Source organism: Cinclus cinclus, chromosome 3, assembly GCF_963662255.1.
Source record: "Cinclus cinclus chromosome 3, bCinCin1.1, whole genome shotgun sequence".
In the NCBI taxonomy this organism is placed as follows: domain Eukaryota; kingdom Metazoa; phylum Chordata; class Aves; order Passeriformes; family Cinclidae; genus Cinclus; species Cinclus cinclus.
The window spans coordinates 72582068-72606624 of NC_085048.1; the positions used below are offsets into that span (position 1 = coordinate 72582068).

At 39.9% G+C, this 24557-nt stretch overlaps 2 protein-coding genes across 2 annotated transcripts; both read right to left on the reverse strand.

Annotated features, from left to right (window-relative positions):
* Positions 1-6569: 6569 nt before the first annotated feature.
* Positions 6570-13738, reverse strand: LOC134042070 (sulfotransferase 6B1-like). The gene is made up of 7 exons (XM_062489155.1): positions 13537-13738; positions 11124-11263; positions 10578-10667; positions 8900-9026; positions 8376-8470; positions 7791-7947; positions 6570-6700 (listed from the first exon to the last, which is right to left on the reverse strand). Exons 1-7 carry the CDS (start codon positions 13736-13738, stop codon positions 6570-6572), a joined length of 942 nt encoding a protein of 313 aa, XP_062345139.1.
* A 1904-nt stretch (positions 13739-15642) lies between these two features.
* On the reverse strand, positions 15643-24176 carry LOC134042071 (sulfotransferase 6B1-like). The gene is given in 9 exon segments (XM_062489156.1): positions 15643-15773; positions 16704-16860; positions 17363-17457; positions 18215-18341; positions 18971-19060; positions 19733-19872; positions 21310-21526; positions 21528-21565; positions 23622-24176. Coding segments are annotated over 9 exon segments (1095 nt in total). The 5' UTR covers positions 23722-24176.
* Positions 24177-24557: the final 381 nt, after the last annotated feature.

Sequence of the window (24557 nt, forward strand, 5' to 3'; positions counted from 1 at the left end):
TTTAATATTTCAGGTTTCAATAACAGACAGTAACTGTATTGAATAAATATACATTGTTTTAATGTGAGTTGTAGGAACAGCAATTTCCTGACCATTTCTGTTTTGAAGCATTGTTGAACTGGTCTTAATGGATCATTATGGCCTGCAGTACATGATTTCAGTAATACTCTGACTAAATTTGAAATATGTGTTACTTTAAATGGCATTAAACCCACCTCTTTTGATTCCTCATAGCTTAGATATTGGCTTTAGATATTCATTACTGAAATCCCTGTTTCACTCAACTGTACAGGCAAGTCAATTCCCAAGTGTTGAAGAGAAAAAAGTATTCAGCAGCAGTGAAAGCATAGATGCATGAAGTAAAGAGGAAAGGGTTTCTTCTTCGCCACTACCTTCCTTTCCTAATTTTTAGATTAATATTCATCTGTGGGACTTTGACTATGAAGCAATGGTTAAGTAACAGAAGTGCAATGAAGCATAATATCCAGAACTAGCTGGGATAAACAACAGATTGAATTCTGACTTGTTCCAAGTTCCTGGGCTGTATATAATTTTTCTATGCACTAAATTCTCTATGGAAGAATAAGACAACAGAAGGATTTTCTATATTAGCACAAGGATATGCAGAAGTGCTTTATTAGGCTTCAATCCTTGAAGAATTCTGAATGAATTCTTCAAATATTTTAGCATGCATGTCTTTGGTATAATTAACATAGTCTTTTTCTCTAAATATATGTCCTCTCAAACCTTTGATCTCTATATTTTTGAACCTGAGTTTTTTCATGACAACAGTATTGCTCATGTTATATCTCAAAAAATTACCACTCAAAAATCTTACTGCTCCATTTAATGCAGGTTGTAGTACTCAGCATGTCTTTTCTTTGAAATATTTACAAATAGCAACAACAAAGCTTCAAAAATAGGTAATTTATTTTATTTTGCAAGCAAGGAGGATGAATGAAACTGTCCATACTGATACACACAGTCTTGGTGAAAATTTTTCTTTTGATCCCAGGACTTTAATAAACTCTTACTGAATCATACACAACAAGCATATCTTATGGGGGGGGGGTTTTTTTGTTTGTTTCTATTAATATAAGCAAATCTTTAGGCAATAACTCTGGTCTGATTGCTGTGATGTTGTGCTTTGCAGTTTGTAAACAATTACATGTTTTCAAAATAATAAGGCCTTGAAAACACTGTACAACAAGAAGTCTGAGGACTATATCCATCCTGTCCTGATGCTTCAGTCCATCCTTCCCTTAGGATTCCAGACAGAGAAGTTCTTTTATAAATGAACATTGCTCAGCCAGCCCAGATATGCTTCTTATCAGCCATCAGAAAGTTGAAAGTAACTAGGAAAGCACAGAGGAATCACTGAAGAGGGTACAGTGGCCTCCCTCCACATTTCCCATCATCACATTCCAGCTGCAGCAGCCAGTGTGCATTAGCTGGAGAGAAACCAAATGCAAAAAACAAGCACCTGCCATTAAACAATGGCTCAGTCTCTTGCTAGGAAATGTTCAATGCAGAACCACATCTGTGTCTTTGGACCCTTACAAATAATGCATGACAATTATTTCAAGATTGAGGGAATTCAGGGCTAAGGTTTTTGAGTACTTTACTGGTGGAAGACCTAAATAACACAGTGCCAGAAAATGCAGTTTCTGCCAAACACAAATTTAAATTCTGATTTTCTGTTCATTGCAAAAAATCTAGGCTCACTTTGGCTACAACTATTTTTATGTGTACACACTGATAATCAGAACATCTTTCTAGAGAGTGGGAAGTATCTTTCCTATTCATAAAGATGTGAAGTATTTATCATGGAGGACAAGTAAAAGTTGAAGTAAATGGCTTTATCTTTGATGTTCTGTATCTAATATGAAAAGAAAACCCATAAGTATGCAAGTGAGTGGCTAATATTGAACAAAATACTGTTTCAAATTATTGTTTCAAAATATTGTGTCAATATTGTTTTAAATATAATGAATGCACATCTTTCTTAGTAAGCTGTTTCTGGACAGAAAATATATAAATTCTGTACTTTTTTTCAAATAAGCAATAACTTTCTTGGTAAAACAACTAGAGGGAATGCAATGAACCTGAAATGATCACCACTGAACTGGTGGTTCAAAGTTCTCTTTATAGGAAAAAGTCCAATTTCCTCCCCCAGCCCAAAAGAATGTTACTTCCAGCATATCTACAGCCACTGCTGCCCCTGGCTGGGTATGGGGGAGAGGCATGCTGTATATCAGTGCATGCACAGAGTGCTGTGACAACCCTGTTCCCTTTCTGTGGTCAGCCAGGGGATTGCCCCTTTGCCTTGCTGCGCCTGCCCTGCCTTGGGTGAAGGAGAGCCCCGAACTGGGAAAGCCTTCTGGAGCATAAGGGCATGACCCAGTGGGCAGGAAGCCTGCAGCAAGGGCAGATATTAGCAGATGCCTGAAAGAAGCAGAAAATGACGGAGCCAAATCTTTGAAGAAAGAAATTCTTAGTGACCCAGAGACAGCAAGGGTGAGGTTGTGCAAGACAGCTGGGTCAATCTGACAGCTTGTTGCCACCAAAAGTGAGTGTTTTGTGCAGTTTCAGAAAGCTGGGGGTGTCTAACAAACAAAAAACTCATGCAAAAAAAAAAAAAGGAGCAGACAACTGCAGGCAGAAGAGGAAAGTAAGCCTAGCCTTTGGGGCAGCCATGAGCTCAGATTTCGCAGGAATATTCAGCCTGTGTGGGGCCTGCTGCAACCCAAAATGCCACAAAATCTTGCTGGACTGAGACAAAGAATGTGAAAAGACTGTTCTGTTTTTATGTTCTCACTCAGAAGAAACTGAGTTTCTTTATTTTAAACATTGACTCTCATAGTTTAACTAAATGTAAATGTAGTCTTTAGAAATGTACAGTCCTCTCAGTGATTATTGTCTGCCAAAAAAAAGGTCTAGTTAGTATCATCTCTAAACTTTGGACAATTGAAGATCCTTTCACAGTTAAAGATATCCTAGTCTGGATTACTTGGGATGAAAAAGACCAGAGAGCAGCTCTGCAAGGAAATTGTCCTTGGCATGGATGAGTGAAGTAGCCTATAGAGCCAAGACTGAAAAAGAATGTGTGTCCTTAGTTTTGTAAATGGCAGTTTATCACTTCATATTCAGAAATGTATAATCACCTCTTTAAAGCCTACATGCAGTCTCAGAAAAAACATTTTTCACAGGAAATTAAAAACTAATCTGTATGAAAATGCTATATAGTTTCAGGTCAAATAAAAAAGATTTAGCCTTATTTTGAAAAGGCACAAACGGGGCAAGACATGAGACTGAATTATCTTCTGAAAGATAATTTTTTCATTCTCTTTAATGGGACTGGAAGTGAATACAAAGTAAGCATTTTACTAGAAAAAGATTGTTCCATGGACTATAGATTAAACTAAATAAAACAAAGGAAAAATAATTAAAACTGCATGCCTTAGGAAGGGACTTTCATTATAGACAAGGTTTATAGCTTGCACACCTAAAAGCATACATAGACTGTGAGGTCAGAAGGAAATCCTTCAAGTAGGGTAGCATAAGGTGAGAAACTATAAGATTTCACAAATCAGCAAAGACTGATGACTATATTTCTAGAAGTAAATCCAAAGCAAGCTGGAATGAAAACTTTGTCAAAAGGAAATACAATTGGTCAATTTTTGTAAAGAATTTTTTTTTAAAACTGAAGGAATCAGCCAAAAGCAACAGTCTTCACAAAATTATTTCACTTCCATCCAAGGTTTTCACTTATTTTCAGAAGAGCTTCTGTGAAACTGTTACCTTGTCTTCTAATAACCAAATTCAGTTTCAGCCTTTTAATCATCAAGAGAGTAAGAGCTCGTCTCCCCAAGTCATATTGCAATAACTTCTGTGAAAAACTTTTGGAAGTCAAAAGTCCTTTCCCTCTGTAGATCTGAAAGTTTGGTTGCATCCCTCTCAGCTTACTGGTAATTCACCACCACATCATCTCATTAATTGAGTTGGATCTCGACCATATTATATTTTAAATAAGTCACATAAAGCATTTTCTAACACAGTTCTTTTAAGATTGGTAGGAAATTTGAGATGCTACAACTCAGGCATCAAATTATCACTAAATTACCAATGATATTTGCATAAGACAATTTTATACATTTTCTTTCTGAGAAGAATAATTCAAGTGGACCATTAAGGAGATGTAATGAAGATCAACTACCAACTCTTTTTTTTCTTTTTTTTTTTTTTCCTTTTTATTTCCTTCAAGTGGCCTGTTGTTTCTCTAAATGATTTGGAGAAAACATGAAGGCAACGTGTAAACCCAAATGCTGGGACTGAAAGTCATGGAAAAGGAGAGGAAAAGGGTCCGAGAGTCTACATGGCAGGTGAGCCTGTAGCTCCACCTAGCACCAAGAAATTACCTACATCCTGCCATGAAGAAAGACTATGGAAGCACTCTCTGCCTTCCTCCAGGGAACAACCCGTGCTCTTGTGCCTCAACAGAAATCTGAAGTGATCATTAATCGGTCATGGGCATTACTGCTGTGTTATGTGCAGCCACACAATTCTGTATTGCAGCAATGGACACTTCATCAAGCAAGAAAGACTCACCCATTTTAGTAAAGCTGGTGAGAATCACATCATCACGTCTGGCTTAAAGAACTTCAGAGTTTCCAAAGTTTCTGGGCTGCTAAGGGCCTTAGGCTGCAAAAAATCTTTGCAGAAGAAGAAACCAAACCAACAGAGCTTATGATTTCACCTCTTTATGTTAATAAAAGTCTTTTGAATATTTCAGTGATTGTTTTTCCATTTTGTGTCAGGCTTGTTCCCTTGTTTAACTCCTTGTTCAACTCCTTGCAGACACTGAGATTACAGCGTTTTCTGTTGTGATACCCTTTGATATCACCATATAGTAGATTGTATAGGGTCTGTACTAAGTAACAGGTAAAAATGTTGCTAATTCCAAAAGTTACAGGTAATGGTCGCTTGCCTCTTTTGCATCCATGGAAGCCCAGAATGAGAAAAAGTCCTACTCTTCTGGAAATGGAAACCTACAAACCCAGAACCATCAGGTTCAAACAAACATACCTCTCCAAGCAGAGCTTTTTTACATGTGTAGCTCTTGCACACACATTTAGAAAATCTGCCTGGGAAGCAGGCTTTGAGTGGCCCTTTAGAGCTGAATCTGCATCATCCCATTGTCCCTGTCACACAGACAGGGGATGCAGGGCATGGCAGCCAGAGCACATCCCACTGGCCAGCCAGGGGAATTTGGGCAGACTCAGCCCAGGCATCGGACACTCTCCTGAGGAAGGTGATGGGCTTGGATTGGCCAGGATGTGGGTCTGTGGATGGGTCCAGCTTGGCAGGGCCAGTGTACAGGCAGGGGAGACTGTGAGGAGGTGAAGCCTGACCCTGCTGCACCATCACTGGAGCAGGGGCTGAGAGCCTGGAGCAGGGGTTCACATGGAGTCCTGTACCATGTGCAAGGTAGGGGTAGTCCTAAGGGGCTGTGCAGGGATAGTCAGCACTTTGAGAGGGACTTAACAATTTCCCAGTTGTGTTAATTACATTTGTGATTGCTGGTTGCTCAGTATTTAATTCTAGTCCAGTGTAAGAGTCCTGCTAGTAAATATACCTAGGAATATGGCAGAGGAATCCCTCTTCAAGGAACCAAATTCCATTTACCAGCCAGACACCTCCTTGGCTTTTCTGGTTTCCTACAAGACTGGATGTGGCAAGGTCATGCAACACATTCTGCATAGATGTAGCAAGGACATCAACATTAGCAAGGAGGGTATGGAAAACATACCTATGTAGCATAAATGTATTTATTGTCAAATAAATACCACTCTCATAGTTTAGCTTATGGTCATCAAGGGGCTTCTTTCCTTCGTTCCTCCCATTTGAATGTTGTGGTTCCTACTTTCTACTTACCTTCCCAGAGAATCCAGCAGAAGCAAAACACTCCAGAAAGCATAGAGCTGTTCATTTCTTAAGAGCTCATGGCTCTTTGAACCTGAGAAGTCAACCCTCTGCTATACCAATGTCTGAAGTTTGCCAAAATGTCAAAGATCTCTCTGACCTGCCAGCACCTTGGTAGCTATGATGGATCTAATCCCAAACTAATATATTCTACCTGTACACAGACATTTGGTGGTTCAGACCCACACTGTATATCCATGTCAAGTCCACTCTGTGCCAGAGGACAGGCTCTGTGTTGATCCCTCTGTCTCACCAACAAAACCTGCAGGGAACTCGTTCATCATTTCAGGCCATGAAGCTGTGACAGGGAGGCCATCAGACTGGTGCTAAGATGTCTGTGCACCACCTCCCTCCTGAAAGGATGCCAGGCATTCACTTGAGGTATTACACACATTTTATTTGGTTACATCAATCAAAGCACAAACTCTAGACCCCAGACACACCTAAGAATTACCCACCAAATTCTTGGAAGTTCTGGGTAGTTCTCAGAGGGGTTTCTCTCTTGTCTCATGGGAAGGAAAAATGGGGACCTTTGGAGAATCACCTTTGGAACATGACTTGCTGTCATGCTATTCATCTGCTTATTTTCAGGCCTTGCAGTACACATCATATTTTATCTTTGCTGCCATCTTTGTTCCTCCTAGGGAATCTTGAAATTTCTGGTACATTTCTTCATTCTGAGCTTTAGAGAAGACGTCTCTCCAGTTTCCAACAACCCCTGTGTACAAATACCAAAAACTGAAGGAAGATGCTCCTGAGAGAAAATAGTATTTAGGCAGCAGTGGGACAGAATCATTGACTATCACAAGGCAGGAAGGCTCATATTTATTACCCTGAGAGGTCTGGAAGAGGAAAAGTATCAAAGATCAGAAGCAAAAGCTATAGCCAGACAACAGGGATCATTGTTGGTTAGCTGCCTGCAAGTGCTCCCTCCCCAGAAGGGGATTTCCAAGGTACCTTCATGAAGTTTTTACATAGAAGAAAGGGGAATCTGGTTTTGTCACAAGAGAAAGCTCATGTGTTACTTCCTCTGAAGAGGGAATTTTTTTTTTTTTGTGGCAGCTGGTAGAGAGGAGAGTGGCTAAATCCCTTTTCCTCCAAGGAGTGGTGAAAGAAATGGATTTTAAAAAGCCCATGTTTGCAGTATTCAGAAACCTAAGACTCTTGAGGTCATGAGGAGCAGGAAGGCTGCCAGAGCTCTGACCCCGGCCCCAGGTCTGTGAGAAACCATCTCTGGGACCACCACTGACACGGCCATTGAGAGGAGATATATAAAGCTCTTGCTGAGTAGGTAACAGGAAGATGCTTTTGAGGCCAGCAGAGCAGTGAGCAATGCATTCTCTTGAGGATTGGGAGGCTCTTGTCCCATTAGCACACCTCCCCCAGAAGGTACTTTCATGAAGTGACATGTGCAGCCTCATCACCCAAACAACAGGAAAGAGCTGCACCACAACACCGAGCAACAAAGGGTTACACAGAGCCCAGGAATATTTGGTGGTTACTGTCACCATAACCTCGCCAGTGCTGGCCCTCACCTTTGCACCTCGCTTACCTAACCAACCAGGGCTGCTGCAGAAAAAGAGCAACACAGAAGCAGTGACTGAGGACATTAAGACTAGCACTCTGATAAATTTCTCACGAACAGCCCCCAAATCCTGTCAACAGCAGAAGCTTTTTGTACAGGTGGCACCCACAAGAGAGAACTCACCCAGGCAGTCCAATGAGTCCATGACAAAATAAAGTAACATATTCAAAACTCCTTCTGGAGTCCTCCTTCAGGAGGTAGATCTCCATTTGCAGGGACTTACCTTTCCGGAAAAGGATATCCCCAAACTTTCCATGGGTTTCACTGGATTTCTCTTTCATGGCTTTGAAAGTGGTCTTCTTGGCAATTCTGGAATAATCTTCCTCACAAAGAGAAAATCCAAAGAAGGAAGCAATCTTTTTCATCCCCAGTATCGGGTCCTGCCCAAAGGAACATAGCACAGAGGTGAAACCAAAAGATTTGGCACTGTGGCTGTGGTGTGGAGTCAGCACCTTTTGGGAAGCCCAGCAGGGGAAGCTGTCTCCCACAATGACTCCAAGGAATTCCAAGAGAATTTTTTTTATCAGAAAACCCTTCAGGCCAAGAAACCTACACATGCGGGCCTCAGTTTCAAGGCCTTTTCTTCTTTTCCAAAATGTGTGCTTCTGCCAGATAAAACTTCAACAAATAGGCAAGGATATCCCCTGCCTACACCTCCATGGGCTTCCCCCAAACATAAATGAGTTAACTCAGAAAGACACATCTTTCTAAGGACAGACAGACCTGCCCCCAGAATTTCTACTTTCCCACACCCACAGGAGGGATGCACAGAACACTCATCAAGGAAGAGCTGGGTGAAATGCCACACCTCTTTGAGTTCCTCGTAGCTTATTGTCATGATCCCCTCGTTGTCAATGTATTTGTTCCATTCCACTAGGTAGTCAAAGTAGGATCCCCAGGCCACTGCAAGCAAAGAAGAGGCATAACTGTCTACAGTACTCCCCAATACAGGCCTTTAACCAAATCAGAGGAGTCAGCCCAGATAGCTTTCTAAGTGTGGCTTTAGAATGGTGAAGGGGTGACCAGCTCAACACTTCTATTCTGTCTCCTGAGGTCAATGCAGAATGGCCCAGGTTTGGCCACTTGATATGGTAAACTACAAGGTCTCTTGTGGGAATGGAAAAGTCAGGCTAAAGCTTTCTCATGATCTCTCCATTCCAAGTGAGAGACAAAACTCTGATTCTCTGGTACTCTGTTTCTGCCATAACAGGGGCTGGTCTGCCTGTTCTGGGAGTGCCTTGGTAAGGTATGTCACAGTAGGATTCCCATGAACAGGGCCCTGTGTATTCCACTCATGTTAGGAGAAATGCCAGAGGGTGTAGGGTGAAGTACATTTTCCATTCATGAAGTCTGCAAAGAACTCATCCCAGGAAGGGAAGGACGGCATCACTGGTAAGTTGTTGCTGAAGTGGTAATAGGAGACAGCCGTGTCCTTGGGGTTCCGAACTAGCACAAGGATCTAGAGGAAGTAAACACATATCTGACTGACCAAAATGCCATCTTCTCAGCACATCACAGAGAGTCATTGATTCACAGAATCATTTAAGCCATCAAGTCCAACCATTAACCAAGCACTACCAAGTACATCACTAAACCATGTCCATAAGTACCAGATCTACATATTTTTAAAAATATCTCCAGGAACAGTAACTCAAACACTTCCCTGGCAGCCAGTTCTAGTGCTCAGCAACCCTTTCTACGAAGAATATTTTTCTCATATCCAGATCTAAACCTCCTTCAGTGCAACCTGAAGCCACTTCCTTTGTCCTGTCACTCATTATTCCGAGAAGGGACCAAGCCCCACCTAGCTACAACCTCCCTTCAGGTGGTTGTACAGAGTGGCAAGGTCCCCCTGAGCCTCCATTTCTCCAGGCTGAACAACCCTAGCTCCCTCAGCTGCTTCTCCTAAGACTTGTGCTCCAAACCCTTCACCAGCTCCATTGCCCTTCTCTGGACTCACTCCAGCACCTCAGTGTCCTTTTTGCAGAGAGGTGTCTAAAACTGGACACAGTACTCAAGATGTGTCACTTACCAGTGCCAAGTACAGGGGAACAATCACTGCCCTGGTCCTGCTGACCACAGGGCACTATTATTTACTATTATTGATCCAGGCCAGGATGCCACTGGCTTTCTTGTCCACCCAGGCACACTTTTTTCTCATGTTCAACCACTGTCAACAAGTACCCTCAAGTCCTTTTCCACTGGACAGCTTTCTAGCCACTGTGCCCCCAGCCTTTAGTGCTGCATGTTGTGACCCCCATTTTGTAGGAGCCAATACATACCTTATTTAACCTCATTCAATTGGCCTCAGCCCATTATCTGTTCAAATCCCTCTGCAGAGCCTCCTACCCTCCAGCAAATCAACACTCCCACCCAACTTGGTGTTGTCTGCAAGCTTACTTGTCCACTAAAATTCAACAGATGATACAATTCTAGTCTAATTCCTTTTCTTGAGTAAGAAATGAGAGCTTTGGCAGATCACTTGTTGTTAATGTAAGCTTCAGGCTGAAAACAAGAAGCTTTTCAGTCATTCCCTCAAGACAGCTCTGACCTAGTTCCAATACAGAGAAATGAGTTTATGATCTACTGAACAAAAGAGCCACAAACAGTCTCTAGATGTACCCTAGCTTCTCTCTGCAGTAGTTCCTAAGATTATCTTAGCCCCAGACTGTGATGGCTTTCCGCAGATACACTGGTTTTGAAGGCAAGTTAAACCAGGCAGAATTTCTCCTTGTCTTGCTCAGTTTTCTGCCACCAACCTGGAAGCATCTTTCTGAAGGAGATCTGAAAGGACAGTGACACTCAGCAACAAGCCCACCAATAGTCAGCAAAGCTGTTGATGGAAAAGGATGTTTGTTCACAGCCTTGGCACACAGAGCTGTCTGTTCAGCCTTGTAAATGTGGCTGTGTATTGACCAGCTGAGGTGAAAATGCAGGAAAGACACCTCACACAGTGAAAAGCTAATTTAGTATGGAAAGTTTTGCAGTGTGATGCAAAGAAAAGACTCACCTTAGCCTTGCTTTGGAAAATGGATGGAGGCAGGAAATTAGGTCTAAGATGGGTTACTATAATTCTTCTGGAAGGAAGCTGCTTCATCCTCTTTAAAGAAAGTGAGAAGAAATGTGATAAGATAGAAGTAGCTTATTCAGTCAATTGTGCCTATATAGTAATTGTAAGCTATAAGAAAAGGAGAGACCAGAGATGTATCTTATTCCTTGGAAAACCCACAGGAACGTAGGTGGTGTAGGTTTCTGCCAGCTTCTGCCACCAAGCACCATTTCACATGACACAGGCCTAAGGACAGGACACCAAAGAAAAAGGTCTTGCTAATCAGAATCATTGGGTCCATGGCAGGAGGAACCTGTGCCTTCTCAGCCCTGCCTCCCATCTGAGGCCCTTGTGCTGGGACACCAGAGGCAGTAGCACATGCTATTTGTGCAGACTGTAGCTGTTGCTAAGGCTCTGGGTTCTCCATTGCCTCTGAGGTCAGCCAGTGTCTTTGAGCTATTACTACATACAGGAAGAGCAGTGACAGTATTTTCGGTTCCTGCTTACCTCATATATCCCGGGATCCCCGAATTCTAGATGCTGAAATGTCTCTAGCTTCTTTTCAGCATTTATTCTCTCTTTCATTTCCTCTTCTGTATATTTGGCATCTGCCAACTCCTTCACTATTTGTTCAAGCCAATTGGTTCCTGACAGGATAAAGACATCCATTCAATTTCACATTTTCATGCAAACCTGGCTGATGGTGTCCTGTCAGATTTTTTTAAAGTGAACCAGTTTGGCTCAATGTTGTATTTTAACCTTTCATCAAGTATGTGTGCTGGTTTTCACAGCGATGAAATTAATTTTCCCCATAGTAGCTGGTAGGGTAGCTATGTGTTGAATTTGTGCTGAAAACAATGTTGATTGTTTTAGAGATGTTTTAGCTATTGCTAGGCAGTAATTACACAGTTTCAAGGCCTTCTCTGATTCTCACATTGACCTGCCACAGAGCAGGTTACAGGTGCACAAGAAATTAAAAGGAGACATAGATGGGACAGCTGACTCCAGCTGGCCCAGAGAGCATTCTATTCCATCTAGAATCATGCTCAGCAATAAAATCTGGGGGAAGAAGAAGGGAAGAAATATGCTGAGAGTTATGGCACTTGTCTTAGCACGTCACTGTCATGGGTGATGGAGCCCTGGAGATGGCTGAACATTTGACTGCCCGTAGGATAGAATTAATTCCTCACTTTGTTTTGCTTGCACACATAGCCCTTACTTTACCTATTTAACCATCTTTATTTCAACCCATGACTCCTCTTACTCTGTTTCCCTCCACCATCCTGTTGCAGGTGAAAGAGTGAGTGGCCCTGTGGGGCCACAGAGTTGAACTACGAGTTGCCAGATGAGGTTAAATCATGGCCCTGGTTAATAATCAAGGGTATGCCTAAGGTCAGCAGGGGTGGAGCCATTAAGTAGATACTGTGAAGTGCTACCCTGCTTGCTTCAGAATCACATCACATCCCTCAGAAGCAATAGAAACAGAAGCAGACCTCTGTTTTTCTTTTCAACTTTGGTACTTTTTGGTTATATCACACTGCTCCCTGTGGAAATTACCCAGTGTGGCTCCCAGCACTGGGCCAACTTAGTCATCTCTTGGCTGTTTCTGCTTTCCTTCCACAGTGCTGTTTTTGGGAACACTCTGCTCCCTCTTCCCAACCAGCTTCAGTTCATGGTCTCTTCATTATTGACACAGTTTGGCCTCATTCACAATTCCCAGCTAGGCTTCTGTAACTGGCAGCAGAAGGGTCATCAATCAAGCCATCAGACCATCAAATTCCTGACACCATCTTTGCACCAGACTTAGTTGTCTTGGCCTCTGCATCCTGGAAGAACTGGTGGATGAGGGACTGGGTTTGGAGAGCCAAATCTCTTTTCAACTAACACCTCCTGCAGTGTTTAGGTGGATCCTCACACCTATAAACCATTTCTGCTTATGTACATCTCTAGAGGTTGCACACAAAGGTGATGTGGTCAACTTCCTCTTTTTCTGCATATTACATATTAAAATATTTCTGTAACACCAATAGGAAAAAAAATAAGGAGTCTGAAATGCCCACCCACAATGGAAGAGAGAGAAAATATGCAAAAAATCCTTATGGCATTCATGTCTTTGACTCCATTTAGATACAAAGGAATCACCTGCATTCTGCAATGCAGTAAAAATATGGAAACGGCAGTTCTGCTCTTATTAGCAGGATATATTCACTGTATTGCTCTTGCAGAGAGTAAGGCAACAGCATACTTTCTTTTATAGCAAGTGTGGTCAAAATATCAAGGGATGTGATTATCCTGCTTTAGCTGGCACTGGTGTGTTCACCATTTGAATACTGTATGGAGTTCCTAGACTGAAGTACAAATGATTTTGAGAATCTAGAGAAAGTCTTGTTGAATTTCCATTGAAGTGCTGGGAGCTGGAGCAAATGAAAGGCATAGAAAGGCTTGGTTTGCTCGGGCTGGAGACAGAAGGAAAGAGGTGTGGGAGACTCTTACTGCAGTCTTCCACTACTGGAGGTAATAATGAGGATGGACAGTCTCTCACAACAAGGGGATGTCTGACTGCATTGACAAAAAACAAAGAAGAACCCAACCCCCCCAAAAAAACACTATTGTAGGAAAACACTGAAAAATATTTCGGTGGGTGGTCAACCTCCAACCTCAAAAATTTAAAAACCCTTCTGGACAAGGCCTTGAGCAACCAAACCTAACTTTGGAGGTTAGGTCTTTCCCCTGCTTTGAGCAGGGGGTTGTATTATTTGATCTCCAGATATGCTGTACCACTTAAATTCATGATTCTTTGAAGTCTGATGTCATCATAAGCTTTTCTCACGAATTACTGCTGTGTTAAGTGATGGCATTAGGTAATCAGCTTCTGGATTGCAGCACTGTGTACTTGACTACTGATCAAGAAAACACTTACCTGATTTAGGATAACCCACTAGAATCACATCATCACTCCTGGCTTCAAAGGATTTCAGAGATTCCAAAGTCTCCGGGCTGCTAATTGTAAGTGGATATAAAATACCTCTGTAGGAAAACAGCATGTCTTCTGGGGCCATCTTGTCACCCTCCGAAAAACATTTGTCCACTATTTCAATGATTCTTTCACTGTTTCTCGTCATGTTTGTATCCCTGTGTAAATCTTCCCAAAGAGATTCAGGCTGTCTTTGCACAGTGCAGTAAAACTCTATGCAACACATGAGTAAATAGGGCAGGATGTTCACTCAGGGATCAAGGTGCAAGTCACTGATTCATTCTATACTCTGTTAACCCCTTTTTGGCATTACAGAACTCTGTGGTGTCTGACAGTAGTGACATATACCCCTTGCTGCAACTTATACTAGGAACAGGTATTACCTCTTATTCAAGAGGTAAGCTATGTTAAGGAGAATCACAAACTTCTTTAATATGATTTACTATATATTTACTATGTAGTTATTATTTCATTATCTTCAAAATCTTCCATGGTCAGTTGCTTAGTCAGTTTTGCTACTACATTTCCATGTATCAAGTTAAGGTGGCTGTTCTATTTTGATTCTTTCTTCTCAAGTTTTTAAACATTGCTATTATGTATGTTCTCCAAGAATCTGGTACCTTTCTGGTTGCTTACAGATAACTTGTAATTGTTCAAAGATGGCTTGCCACTGGACTTTCTGCTGCTCTGCTTTTGAATCCATTCATTTTTTCTAAATATTCTAAGTATTACTTCTAGCATTCCTATTTCTTTACAAAACTCTGCATGTCCATTTATGTCCAGGCAGAACCAACCAGCTTCAGAAGAATGAGACAAAAAGTCTTCAAATATTTTATTCTTTCCAACTGTATTTTCTCTTCTTTTTTTACGACTTATCTGCTTAGGTGACGGATCTATAAATTGTGTGGGGTTTTTCCTGTTTTTAATTCAACTATACTTACAGAACCTTTTCTTGCCTTTTTTTTCAGAACAGGTCCCTGGACAAGTCTGTCTAGAGAGGCAAATGCCAATGGCAATACAAGACAGCTGGGTATAGCAATGTCACACACCACCACTCTTGATAATCCCACTTTCTCAACAGAGGCATTTTCAAGAAAGACACAGGCAAACCAGAGGGGTTCCAAGGGACACAAAGTTGAGGGGGTTCAGGGACAACCTCATCACAATTTCCAGTACTTAAAGGGCAGCTACAAATAGGACAAAGGCTCCCTACTCATGAGACACCACTTGGAGAAGAAAACAGTGCATTCAAGTTGCAACAGGAGAGGTTTAATCTTGATGCATGAAGCAAAAACAATGATTGTCTGGGAAAATGCCTCCAGGAATATGGTAGAATCCTCATCACTGGAGGTTTTCAAGATATGATATCTAGATAGAACCTCATCCAGGCTCCCTTTTTCATGGAAGTACCAGATGATTTTTCAAGGTCTCTTACAACCTGGGCTGCTCTGTGATCCTGTAAAAAGCAGTGCATCTGAGGGAATCTTGCCTGTAAACATCAGACCATAATCTGAAATCCAACTTGATATTTTGCATTCAGAGAGATGAAAAGCCTAAAAAATATTGATCTGTATTTCCCTTTTTTCTCTTTCCTCTAGTTTTGATTTAGTTTGTGCTGAATTCATGGCAGATCTCCTTTGTCATTAGGCTTCTGTCATACCCCTAGTTTTGCTAATGATATTTTCTGTGGAGATGTTGCCTTATTTGAAACATTTTTGAAGAAAAAAAATAATCAACATACTAAATAATTATGAATAGTCTAGAAAGATAGAATTTGGCTAGAAAGAAAAGGGGCATTTACTTCAAGATCACAGCTGGAACAGAGTTATTGAGTTTTTGTAAATATGATCAGATGACATCTTCAGCAAATGGGTGTAGCCAAAGATCTCACCATAAAACAAAAAAACACTTGTCACTGTAAAGGCTGCTGTAATGATTCTTGCAGTAATTCTAAAGTGCTTTGGTCATTTGATCTGGTTTTCCAGTGTATAGCATTCAGATGATCTGAGTCTGCCTTGCAAAGTTCTTGTTGTAACCACATTTCATTACACTTCAGGCTTTGCAGTACAAGTCATACTTCAACTTTTTTCCGAGCTTAGTTCCTGCTATATGTTCTTCGAACACTTTGTCCATTTTATCATTCTGATCTTCACTGAAAAGATTCTTCCAGTCACTTACACCACCTTCAAAGAAGCAAAGGAACTCCTTAAAACCAAGAAGTTTCATTTTTATTCTATAGATCTGTCCTTTTTATTGCATTGTACACTAAATAGTGTTGATCCATTTTCCAGATGAAACATTTATCTACACCAATACAATTTTGTTAAATCAGTGGAGTTATATACATGTGAATAATCTTTTGCTATAATGCAAAAAGAGCATACTCCTCTTTAGGTGACTATGTTCAAAAAGGCAGCCTAAAGTCCTGTTTTCCTCATCTCTCTCCTCCAGTCTCTTATGACTGGCAAAGTGGGAGATAATGAAGAATTGATTAAGAATCATTAAGAATCAACTGGATTTCAGCTCTTTTAGCAGTCTGAGTTTTTATCCAGTTACCACTTTAATGTAAAATGCAGAAATAGATTTTGACAACCATGTTTCCCTTCTCATGTCCATGTCCCCTACACTACACTGCAAAAGTTGTTCCCTTTTGTTTCCTCTCTTGTGCATACCTGGATTCTTGCTTGTTTGGCTTAGCTCTAATGCATAAGACTGAACTGGCATTTGGCAGTAGCCATTTCAGAAGATTCCTATGCTCTCCTAAAAAGTGGGGTCACACCACTCAGGCTGAGTTTGGTCCAGTGCTGCCTGCTCAGGTAAGCCTCTAATGGCTGGACAATTGATCCAGGCACAGACGTGGAGAGGAATTCAGACACAGCAGCTTCTTCTTCCTTCCAGTCATCTGTGAGACCCTAAAAGTGGCTCTGCTGTGAGAACCTTGCTGGTTATCTTCCCCACCAGTTCTCCTTGAATAGTCTTCTCAAGCAAAGCAGTGATAATATGCTTGATACTAATTTGCAATGCCAATATGAGTGCAAGAAAAAGAACCAAAGGACGGCCCAAGTTCTTGAGAGTGTGACATTTCTACCTCTGGGCCACTTGGAGCTTCCTACCTTTGCGAAAGAGAATATTGCCAAATGTCCCATGGGTCTTCTCTGAGTTTTTCTTCATAGACTGGAAACTGCTCCTCTCTACCACAAGCTGGAGCTCTTCCTCAGTCAGAGGAATTCCAAAGAATGCAGCTATGTTTTTCACACCTAGGGCACGATTCTGGAAAGAGGAATGTAGCACATGACTTTCAAACAAATTACGCTCCTTTCCAAGGAAAAACACTTACACTTCCCTATATCTCTCTGCTGGCTGCATACATAGGATACTCATAGGACTAGAGTGGCCCACAGTGTTTCTCTTCTCCATAATTATTTTGGAGGAGATGAGAGCTGCCTTCCTGTAGATTACAAAAAATATTATATATGATTTAAAGATGAGCAAAATCTATGCTGCTGAAAACATAAAAGCTCCTTCCCAAAAATTTGCTGGAGATTTTGATTTACAATTATTTGGGCTTATATCACAGAAAAATAAAAAACAAGAATCATTTTCACAAGCAAAATTTAAAAAGGTTTTTAAGTTTGAATTTCACCTTTTCTTCCCTTAAAACAAGAATCTATCTCACACACTTTGGATAACTTGCATGCATATAATGATGAATTGGTTCGGGAAAAAATGTCCCTTGAACTGTAAAGTATTTGTAACTCATTGTAACCTTTACCTCTTTTAGCTCTTCATAAGTTATTGTCATGATATTTTCTTTGTCAATGTACTTATTCCATTCGGAAAGGTATTCAAAGTAGCATCCCCAGGCCACTAAATAAAACAAAAGAATCCTAAAATGAATCTTAAATTAAGATTATACAAATTTTACTCATTAAGTTGTCTAAGCCAAGGGCTTTATTAATCATGTGTATGGCAGAGTTTACACCCTTCTGTGGGAATTACAGGTTTTGCTCCAGGCTCAGGCATATGGTACCACTTGTAAGTCAGAAAAATAAAACTTGTTAGTATTTTGAGACAGCTGTGAGACACCAAAAAGCTATTATTTTGCAGACTATCTTGTAAGACTCCCTTAATCCAGTCTAAAACCTTATTGAGCCCTCCCTTTGGCTGGCCATGTGCTACACCAAACTCATAACTTTAAACTAGTGCTATTACTTTTTCTCTTTTTTAATGCACTAGACTTAGTCCAAATAATTCCTTTTATTCAATTTGGCATGGAGGTGATTATATATCTCCATGGACACAAGATGATGGACATGGGACAGTGGGGGTAAAGAGGACACAAGATAGAGATAAGGAAGCACTGCTTCTTCCAGGAAAAATACCCGTTTGTACAAGTTAAAAAAAAAAACCAACATGGAAGTACAGTTTTGACAAATATTTATCCTCAAGCGGTAAGACAAGTGTGGTAAACTTCAGTTCAGATTTCTAATTCTCTGTCTTTAATCTCTGCTTTTGTGCTGTAAACCAAAAAATCCTAGTGAAGCTGATTTACCAAAGTACAAGAATTTTTAGACAAAGACAAATCATTGGATAATTGACACAGACAGAAAAAAATATACTGTACTTTTCTTTGACATGAAATCTGTGAAGAACTCATCCCAGGTCTCGTAGGAGGGAAGAGTAGCCAGGCCATTGGAAAAATGGTAAAAAGATGTAGCTACATCTTTTGGATTACGAATCAGTAACAGTATCTAGAAAAAAATTAAATCAAGTATTTATAGAGAAAAACATAGCAGACTATAGTATTAAAAAAGAAAAAATATACTTTATGACTGCAGTTGGGGATTTCTAATACCTTGTGTACTACTTGCAGAAGTAGCAATTTCATTTCCAATTCAGAAGGTGAGGTATTTAGCTTTTCTTTGGTACCATGAGAAGATGGTTACCTATAATTATTATCTTTTATTGATTAACCAAATTATTTATGCAGTATCTAAGTATGTTTTGTGCAATACAAGCATACTTCATCATTTAAATAGCAGGAAAAATTCACTAAAATATAAATTCTCCCTGAAATTTGACATACTGAAGCCCTCACTTGCAGCAATGCCATAAAATTCCTCCCACATAAAATCATGTCAAAATACATATTGCCTCTGGAGGACTTGTTCAAGCTCTGCAAATCTGTTGTGAAAACTGTCACAAAGGTGCCAATAAGAGTGATCTGGGGTTACATGAGATGTATGGCAGTACTTAAACAGTTACGTAGACACTTAAGTATAAGAGTGATTCTGAAAATTGATAGAAAAGTACTACATTGACTTAAATTAAAAAAATATGTTGAAGTGTTTGCTTTTAATACATTAAAATCAGCACTCACCTTGACTTTGTTTTTGAAGATAGATGTAGGAAGATTTTCAGGACGGAGATGAGTAACCATGAATCTTGGAGAAGGTAATTTGATCATTCGCTTTAAGAATTGGAAGGAGGAAAGTGGACAGTTCCGTTAATTCAAGTATTCTTTTCATTAATCTATGCTAAAATATTGCCTTGAATAATTTATCAACAGTTATTGGCTGATAGAAGTGGATTTTTTGGAGTTTTTTTGTTAGTGTTGCCCTGGGATATTAGTGGACTTCTCTGAGTAGGTCCAATCTTCAAAAGCCCATGAACAATTTGAAAAAGACTATTTTTAGTTCTCTTCAGTGATAATTCTCTTCAGTTCTGTTAGACAAGGGATCACATCTAGAGGTAGGGTACAGATTAGCTATATATACATATTAGCTATATATGCTGGAGCATCTCAAGGATGGAGAGAGGAGATGAGGAGGAAGAGCTAGTAAAAGAGACAAAAGCTCATATTTCATTATCTGACACTTCATGAAGCTCTTCTTAAATACAAAAGATGCTATGTTGAATTTCTGAAGATCTTTTGTATCTCATGGGTACGTGCTCCTCTCACTCCCACTGAAATGTTCATTTATCACTCAGTATTTGACAATCCAGATGAGATTAATCCTGACCAGATGCCACATAAGGAGGGTGATGAAGTTCTTATCAAACAATGGGATAGTTCATACATCATATATTCAGTATTTGAAGCGTATGATTTTGATAATTTCCACACATATCCTCTTCCCACCTCATATTTCTCAGGATCACCAACTTCAAGGTAGGGGAATTCTTCTAGTTCTTCAGCGTTCCCACTGCTTTCCTTACACGGTGTTTTCTTTTGAGATATGGCTATGAGGTCAGTTAAGATTTGACTTAGCCAGTTTGTGCCTGAAAGAAGAAAAAAACAGAATTGCTTGTAAAGCTTTTAGAATGAACAGAAATGGATCTACCAGGGAAGTCAAGAGGCAGTAGTACTACCAGGTGAGTTACTTGGGCTCTTTTCATGTGATACAATCACAGGTGAGTATCTGGTCAATCACCTCCCAGGGTCCTACCTTTGCTCCTCATAAGGGCATATTTCTCCAACTTCAGTAGTTCAGTACACCATAAATTAACATGTATATTGTAAACTAACTAACAAGAGAGAAGAACCACTAAGATTCAACTAGGAAAACCTTCATTAATATAATAAATTTTATTGTGACAAATATAAGGGAGACTGGGGTGGTAAACCTGTGCTTTAAAACCTAATGTATTAAGTGTTGTTTTCTCATGTGCTGGATTATTTAGGAAAAAGAGATGGGTCACAGTACTTCCACAAAGGAGCAAAACTAGGTCTGAAAATTGTGCACTTATTTTCTTTAACAATAGGAAAAAACTCTATGAAGGTACATTTCCTATATACATTTATTATCTTTTTATTCAAAAGATAACAAAGAGCCTGCATAGATCTAGTTTACCATTTCCTGACTTCTGGACACTGGGTGACTACAACTTTCTCTCTGCAGTCTTAACAACTGCATTCAAGTGCATAACATTTCTTCAAAAAGAAAATACAATAAAAAAGCAAAAATTTCACAATCCTGTCAGCTGGGACTATCTACTGTAAAGCAGTGTGAACTGATTGCTGGAAGAGATAAACAGCTAGATCAAAGTGTATATGAGGCACCTCTAATCCAAACCTTTGGCTTTCATGTAGACTAGTGCTTTCAGGCAAATGGAGCAAATACATAGGGTAAACTTGCAACCCTAGAAAAGATCACTTCTTGATTTCCCAATAATTGAAGAACAGTGTAATCTCTTCAAGGACTACAAAATATTTTTGATAGATATTTCCTGACACCTATGTGAAATAAACTAAAGAAGATTCCACATTTGAAGGTACCAAAAGCTCAATTATGTGTAAAAACATAAAACTCCTAACTTTACAAACAAAAATGTGAGAGTAGATCGTGTAATATTAAGAGATCTGGTTATCTCTGGTGTAAAACAATTGCATTTTCATTCTCTCCAATTTATGCATTTAACTTCATAACTATGGAAAGTAAAGATAACAAAAACCTTTATATGCTAGAGAAAAGAAAATAAAGCTGTTTTTCTGTCTTTTGGAAAATCTCCTGTATGAAATATTCATAATTAATTTGTTGCACTTTTTGAAATTGAAATAAGTTTTACAAGATATTGTGAACATATAGTCTCAATACTATTATTTAACCTAACATAAACATTATGTATCATAAAATATATATTACATATACTTAGTACAAACCTTGTAACTTGTTATTACAGAACCTTGTTTATGAATAAAAATTAAAATATATTCACCAGATTTAGGGTATCCTGCCAAAATTATATCATCACTTCTGGCTTCAAAGGACTCCAAGGCTTTGAATGCTTCAGGACTGCAAATAGTGGTAGGGTAGAGAATTCCCTTGTAAGAAAACATCAGTTCATCACGATTCATTAAGTTGGCAGCTGCTATTGCCTTATCTACGAAATCAGTAAATGATTTCCTGGACTTCTCCATTATTCTTCTTTCTCTCGCACAAACAGACTCTGTCACAGTGTGAAATGCTATGTAGAAGGAGAAACCCACAGATTGTCCTTTAATACGTGCTCGGTTTGTTGTTTTGGGTTTTTTTCTTGACCCTATGAACAATGATTTACCTCTTTCTGAACATGTGAGGAAATATGCAATTCCAGTCAAAGACCTTGGGTAACAAGAACCTTTGAAATCAATAGACAAACAAGATAAGCAGCCAAATGCAATTGCATTCTAAGATAAATGACTTAGATAATTTCAAAACATCATGGCAAAGAGTCTGTGATTACAACACAGAGTTTATAAACAGAATATAACAAAATAGAATTACATAAATTTCAGATTGGAATTTAAATGTCATCATAAAAATCCTCAAGGCAGCTCATCTCTTTCCAGTACTCACTGCTGGGATTTTCTTTATTATATCATTCATCATTCTCACCGAAGTCAGATAAAATGTGTTGGGATTGGGAGAGATGTTCAGTGCGCTATAGACTGAGCTGTGGACAGTCCTGTGAGTGTGGCTGAGTGCTCCCTCCAGCTGGTGCCCAGGTGGGCATAGGGACACATGCACTCTTTGGCCACTCACCAGACAGCACTACAGAGTTCTGTTTTTCTGGTGGTTACACAAAAATCACTCATTTATACATTTCTTTAATGAGCTCAATCATTGTTAAACAGCTGATCAATCCTTAGGGAGTTGATAATAATATAACCTCAGCTATTATTTTTTATCATGCACTTCAGATGACAAGCTGCTGACTTTTCACTGACGCCAGTAAAAGAACTGGCTTTAGGCTTGAGGTTCAATACTTAAGTCTCTGGCAAAAGGATGGATGGGTGACAAAAGACGAGAAAATACTTCCCCTCCAAAATTTATGCCAAGAATTTACATGCCATCCGTTCTTATCACTATCTTTTGAGTGCTGCCTGTTGGGCACTGGAAGGAAGAGGACCAGCCACTACATACCTACATGCTTTTGCTATTTGCTCTCCCTGAGGGACTCAAGCCCAGTCCCTGAGGCATAATGCAGTGCTTATGGGATGATCTAGCCTTACATTTTTACATTTACCTTTTCCAGTCCATGCAAAATCTTTCGCTTTTCTCTTATCTCCCTTCTTTCTGTAAAACTGTGTCAACATAGAAAGACTACCTATGCACAGGCAGAAGCTGAAACAAGTGGATATCACGTGGCCTGATTCATGTGATGAATGACGTCTATGCCAAAGGGCAGCCAGTTAGCACCACCTGCACATTTCACTGACATCAACTAAAAATTGATCGCCTATGATAGCACCTTTGTTGATTCTTGATGTAAAACTAGCTACCCTAGCAAAACAAAAAGCAGCTTACTTAATTTTTCTTCCTTACCTTCCCTTGGCATTAAGCTTCCATGGACTGAAGATAAGAAAATGTGTTTTATTGTTATTTTTACCTGCTGGCAAAAAAATAGTTGGGACAGTCTTCCCTAAGGGTGGAAGAAGAGGGAAAATGGCCTGTAAATTTTTAGTGTTTTTCATGCAATAGCATAGTGTTGGAGTAGGGCTTCCAAAATTTAAAAAAAAAAATATTCCAGAGAAACTTCCGGAGGATTTCCAGTGTATTTTCGCAAGAAAGGGCAGTCAGGCTAATTATTCCTGGGAACACATTCCTTAGGAATCAGAAAAAAAACCTAAACCCTGTATTAGTGGAGTAAAAAACAATTAGAAGACAAAAGTCATGAGTATAGATTTTGAGGTGAGTTAAATTTCTTGACAAAAAAGAGAAGCAGGATCAAGATTTAGTAATGTGAACCTTTGATACAGCCATCTGCCCTGACACCTGAGCTGGGAGATGGGAGGAGTGTACTCAGCCCCATCCTTGTGACACAAGACCCTCTGATCCTGCTAAATAGTGAAGCCAGAGACTAACAAGAAAGCACTGCTTGATTTAAAATTTCTAAGAAGCAGCTTTAAAAATATAGGGATTAAAAACAGATTAAAAACAGATTAAAGGACTTGATTTTCTCCAGATTAATGGTATTTGTTGTTCAAGCCACCTTTCTCTGAAGGTTTCTGACTTCCCATGCTCACCAGACCTGGACTTTCCTGATTGTGGAGCTTTGCAGAAGGAGGCTGATGACATTTCTGTGATAGCTACGGGACAGTGCCAGCTGGCCCTTACACAGTGGACTGATCTGCTTATGCAGATCCATTCCCTGTTAAATGAAACAACCTCAAAAAATGGAAGCCTCAAAACATGTGTTCCCAAGTGCTAAATAAGAAGAGGTCTGTTTTTATAATTATTTCTACAATCTGCATTTATCTCAGTAAAACTCTGGAGAGGGCTTCCATAAATAACTTATTCAGTTTTCAGATTGTTCCATTAAGACTGATCCATCCAAGAAGGTACCTTAAAAGTCCCCTGGTCATTCATCTGCAACAAAAAACAAAACAAATCAAAATGAGAAAAACAAAAGAAAAAAAAAAGGGGGGGGGGAAGAAAGAAAGAAAAGCCTGCAGGGGTAAGGACATTCCCCTGGGCTTCTGTAAATGAGCCCATGAAAAGCAGGGCTTAAAGTAGAATTTGCTCTATAATGGAAATGTCATATGTGGTATTTTCCCCTTTGAATAATTTAGTGTGTATCTCATCAGAGGAGAATCAAAGCCTTCAAACACAGCCCAGGGTGATGGGATGTCTTAGGTTATGTGGCGAAAGCTGTCTGCACACCCACTAGGGAGCACAGCAAAGCAGTGAGGGAGGAATTGAAACAGTACCCTGCACAGATACTCCCATGAAATCAGCTCATCAAAGGCCTGTCTCCACAAGCTCAGAGGAGCTCAGGCAGAGAGGAACGCAAATTAAGGACTCTAAAAAGGGACTGAGCCCTGTCCAGGACTCTTCTATGGCTGTTCCAGGAGAACTTCAGACCCAGTGTCCTCGTATGATGACCCATCAAAATGATCAGTGCAGGGGAACCTTTTGAAGACTGGCAGGGGCTGCTGTCTGGGGGGTTAGGCACATAGAGAAATTCAGAGGAAGAGCTTTTCA